At 63.8% G+C, this 4,285-nt stretch overlaps 1 protein-coding gene and 1 long non-coding RNA gene across 2 annotated transcripts; both read left to right on the top strand.

The window, feature by feature from the left end:
- Nucleotides 1-41: 41 nt before the first annotated feature.
- Nucleotides 42-1,739, top strand: LOC113980244 (maestro heat-like repeat-containing protein family member 7). Its single transcript, XM_027707482.1, has 6 exons — nucleotides 42-81; nucleotides 352-499; nucleotides 745-932; nucleotides 1,021-1,158; nucleotides 1,438-1,518; nucleotides 1,613-1,739. The coding sequence occupies exons 2-6, from the start codon at nucleotides 365-367 to the stop codon at nucleotides 1,737-1,739; spliced, it is 669 nt and encodes a 222-aa protein (XP_027563283.1). The 5' UTR covers nucleotides 42-81; nucleotides 352-364.
- A 19-nt stretch (nucleotides 1,740-1,758) lies between these two features.
- LOC113980245 lies at nucleotides 1,759-2,476 on the top strand. Its single transcript, XR_003538102.1, has 3 exons — nucleotides 1,759-1,861; nucleotides 2,072-2,248; nucleotides 2,382-2,476. It is a non-coding gene; the product is annotated as an uncharacterized LOC113980245 (long non-coding RNA).
- The last annotated feature ends 1,809 nt before the right edge of the window (nucleotides 2,477-4,285 follow it).

Genomic DNA, 4,285 nt, shown 5'->3' with positions numbered 1-4,285 from the left:
CAAGACTCTTGTCCTGCTGACCGAGGCACACCCTGTGGATGTTGCAGTGACCCTGCTGCGCTCTGCCCCAGCCTGTGACAGGTATGGGGCCCACCTGCCTTGAGGGCTCCCCTGCCTTTAGACCCCATCCCCCTGCACAGCCTGTCCCAAATGGTGTGCCAGAGAGATGGAGACTTCCAGGACATTCCAGCTCCTCTCTTTGCCAGCTTTGGCATGTCAAGCCCCCAATCCTGAGGCCAGCCTGCCTCCCTGCCCCACAAGGCACCGTGGCTCTGTCACCTGGGCCCTGCAGATGCCCAGGCCACAGCGCTGTGTCCCAGACCCCCCTGAGCCAGAGTTCTGACTCCACAGAGCTGCTCGCACCATGTGGAGGACGCTCATCTCCTCCAGAGGGACTAAGGAGCCGGTGCTGCAGATCCTCTTCCGTGCGCTGGAATTCTGGCCAGCGCACAGGACACGCACCTCGGATGGGGATGAGAGCGATGTCTTTGCCCTGGCTGTGAGTTTATTGAGCTGGCCTCTGCTCAGCCCCAGCTTTCCTCTGGGATGCCTTTTCATCCTCCCTCACCACTGCTTCTCCCTGCCCCAGGCACTGGGCTGCAACCCTGGCTTAGGGGCAAGTTCAGGGCCAGCAGGCCGGGGGATCCCCCTGTGTCTCCCCTGGCCTCTCCCTGCCACGCTGGGGCCCTGCCACATGGACATCTGGGCCCTGAGAGCTGTCTCTGGGTGCTTTGTCTTTGGCAGGCAACTGTGGCACTCTGGGAGATCCTCCAGCTGTACTGGTGCCCAGGGGCAGTGAAGACCAATTTGCCCCGCCTCCTTCTGACTCTGCTCTTCCAAGTTTTCATCAGCACAGAGGAGATGTCAGAGGAGGTCGAGACCTTCTGGGGGCGATGCCGGGAGCAGCGCAGCCTTCCCCCCAACCCCAACAGGTGCTCCATCCCAGTCCTCTCTCCCTGCCACACCCTCGGGGCTGGGGCCAGGGCTCTGCGCCTGACCTGGGCTGTGCTCTGCACACAGGTTTGCAGTGCAGACCGTGAAAGCCCTGCTGCGCCAGCTGCTGGATGAGGACGTGGTGATGGTGATCCATCGCAAGTGTGGCTGGGACATGCTCCTCAAGGCTGACAGCCACCACTATGCAGTGGGTCTGCTGGCCAGGTGAGAGCCCTTTCTCCCCACTGCCCCCGGCATTCCTGCCCTGTGCACAGGCCACCCCACACAGTGCCCGTGCTGCTGGGCCAGAGGGCCTTGGCAGCCAGGGATGGCTGAGCAGAGTGGCAAAGGCGGAGAGGGGCGGCTGCACAGGAGGAGCCACCTCCCAAAGCGCCCATGTCCCCTCCTGGGCTGGTGGCCAAAGATCAGGCCTGTGTGCGTCAGTCCCAGGGGAGCTTTGCCCACCTGGCTCAGGGTCTCTGGCGCCTTTATTCCCCCTTGCAGGGAGCTGTGCCGTGTCTCCCGCTCCTTCTGCCACAGCGTCGCTGCCAACCTGCTCCCGCGGCTCAGCAGGGAAGAGCCCCTGTGGGAACTGCCTGCCCTGGCGTTCCTGGTGGAGGTGAGCCTGATGGCGAGCGCTGCCTGGCCCAGCTGCCTCCCCCTCTCTGCCCTCTCACAGCCGCAGCCGCCTGGGACGGTGCCTGCACCCTGTGCTGCTGCCTGGGCCCAGCCCCGGGCGGGTCCGGGCTCCTGCCGGCCGGGCACCCCGTCACTGCTCCCTGCCTTTCAGGTGCTGCACTGCCTGAACCCCAGACAATGTGGGCTCAGCGTCCTGCAGGTTATTTCAAGGCGCCTGCGCAGTGAGTGCCCCGAGAGGCGTCGCCTGGCGCTCCGAGGCCTGGTGGTGATCAGCAAGGCTCCCGCACTGGTGAGCAGGGGGCAGGGGCTGAAGCCGGGCCGGCAGCGTGCGGCTGTGCAAGGCAGTAGCTTGGCCTTGGCTGGCCTTTGGCAGCTGTGCCAGCTGCTCCCAGCTCTCCTCCTCCCCGTTCAGCTGCCCGACTCCTTTGGGACGCGCCTTTGGCCTCTGGGCCCCGCGGCAGCAGCGTGGGGCTGCACCACAGCATTGTCTTCCACACAGGCTAAGAGCATCTGGAGCCTGAATGAAGGCCTCCTGGAGCTACTGCAGGATGCAGACACAGACACGGTTCAGATGACCCTCTCTGCATTCATCAATGTGCTCCGTTTGAAAATCATCCAAATATCCAGCCCTACTGCCCTGAAGATTCTTGATGTGCTGCGACCACTCTTTGACAATGTAAGGCTCTGTGTCCCTCATCGTGGGCACTGAGTGCTGCCAGGAAACTTTGGGCCCAGTGTCTTTTCAGGCCTGTGCCCCGGTGGGCCTGGGGAAGCCAGGGCTGAGGTCTTTTGCTCTTCCTTTGCAGCAGGAGCACAGCCAGCTGCAGCAGCTCTCCATGGTCCTCTTCCGGGAGGTGATGGAAGCAACAGAGAAGAACAAGAGCCTAAAGCCACACGTCTACCTGAGGCTGGTGCCATTCTACTTCAACTGGCACGATGAGAACCAGCGTGTGGCAGAGGTGAGGACTCGTGGGCTCTGGTGTCCCCATGGCAGGAGGCTGCTGTGCCTCCTGCCCTGGCCCACGGTCGCCTGCAGCCTCCTCCTGGCCTTGGTGCAGGGATGTGGGTCCTGTGCCCTGGGCTGCGATGCCATGGCCCACTCTCTGTTGCTCTGCAGGCCTCTCGGGAAGCACTGTTTGGTGCAGCCAGGTTCCTGAAGTGGAGGGATCTTGAGCACTTGGTGACCATGGAGCAGCCCTGGAGGTTTGGCGAGTGCCTGGTAAGGACGGCCCCAAAGCCCCAGTCCCTGGCTCCCCAGGAGCACCCAGCCCTCTGCTCCCCCCAAAGCCCGGCCCCAGCGGCTGCTGGCCGGGCCTCAGGGCTCTGCGGGCAGGGGAGCCCCGTGCTGGGGGCAGGGAGCGCCCGGCCAAGGGGCAGAGCCTGAGCCGAGCCTTCCCTCCCTGCCCTGGCGCTCTTTGCAGCTGGAAAAGGACAGGAACCGAGTGGGCCAGTACGTGCGCCAGGCCCTGCCATACCTGGAGAGCCCAGAGGAGCCCCTGCGAAAGCTGGCCATCAAGTTCCTGGGTGAGCCACAAGGCCGGGGTCCCTCCCCGCCCCGCTGCAGCTCGGCCCCAGCCCCGGCTGCTGCAGCGGCAGCAGGATGCGGCCCAGGGCATGTGGAGCCCCGAGTGGCCTGGGGCCTGCTGCCGCCCTGGGCCAGCCCAGCCCTGGGGCGTCCCCATGGGGGGGACCTGTGCCTCTGGGGCCCTGACAGCCTCTGTCTTCCCAGGGATCGCCGCCAGGTCCATGAAGCAGGAGCAGCCAGAGCTGCAGCTCATCTGCCAGGGTGAGGGAAGGCACCTTCCAGCTGATCCCCTTGGGCCCTGCTCCCTCCTGGCCATGGCAAGAGCTGCCTGGGATGGCCCGGCCAGGAGGGGCTCCTCGCGTCCCCCCACCCCTGGCCTCACCTTGGCTCTCTTTCCTTTCTCTTCCAGCCCTTCAAGGCATGACTGATGACAGCCCTGCCGTTTCAAACCTGGCACTTCAAACGCTCCACATCATCAGAGCTGTACGGAGAACTCCATTCTTCCCGTTCTGGTAGTCTCCATTCCTGCCTCTTCCAGCCCGTAGAGGCGTGACAGGTGACATCAGACTCGCCATGGCAGGCCTGGCAATTCAACACTGCTACGTGCTAAGAGCTGTACAGACAGCTCCCTACTCCAGATTCCAGCGGCTCCAAGACTGGCTGTGCAGGGCGTGGAAGACCCGGCCTTTTCCGCAGGGCAGTGTCTGCCTGTGCTGCTGCAGCTCTGTGGAGAACTGATGAGGGAAGCTCCATCTCCTGGGGCCACGTGAGCCTGTGGGGAAGATGCTTCTTCCCTGCAAGCACCTCCTTTGAGCCCAGCATGGGAATACAACCAACATGTTATCACAAACAGAGGCCCAGGAGCTTTTTTTTGGTGCCCAGTGTGCACAGGGCCTTGGGGAAGAGGGGAAAAGGGCTCCTTGTGCTCAGCAACACTTGCCCTGCTGTGCAGCGTGCCAGCAAAAGTGAGCAGAAGGCCCTTGGCCTTTGGTGGTTCTGCTGGAGCCTCAACGCTTGCAGCAGAGTGGAGGGGCAGAGGCTGGAGGTGTGGGGATCCCTGAGGACCTTGTCCTTGGAGATGGCCACAAGCCCTCCCCCAGGCAGGAAGCAGCGTCTGTGTCCTGCCTGTGTGTTGCTGGCTGGATTGCTCCGGGCTCCCAAGTGCCTCTGGAGCGGCTCCTCTGGAGC

The sequence above is a fragment of the Neopelma chrysocephalum genome, unplaced genomic scaffold (genome assembly GCF_003984885.1).
Source record: "Neopelma chrysocephalum unplaced genomic scaffold, ASM398488v2 Primary Assembly neopelma1_93199, whole genome shotgun sequence".
NCBI lineage: Eukaryota > Metazoa > Chordata > Aves > Passeriformes > Pipridae > Neopelma > Neopelma chrysocephalum.
The sequence above is the reverse complement of the archived record's forward strand: the minus strand, read 5'-3'. Positions and strand labels throughout refer to the sequence as shown.

What these genes read in the sequence shown, in the direction of transcription:
- LOC113980244 (XM_027707482.1), top strand. Translation starts at nt 365, where the DNA reads ATGTGGAGGACGCTCATCTCCTCCAGAGGGACTAAGGAGCCGGTGCTG. An exon ending in CTTCCCCCCAACCCCAACAG is followed by an intron (nt 933 to 1,020) that starts GTGCTCCATCCC and finishes CTCTGCACACAG; the next exon opens with GTTTGCAGTGCAGACCGTGA. An exon ending in GCAGTGGGTCTGCTGGCCAG is followed by an intron (nt 1,159 to 1,437) that starts GTGAGAGCCCTT and finishes TCCCCCTTGCAG; the next exon opens with GGAGCTGTGCCGTGTCTCCC.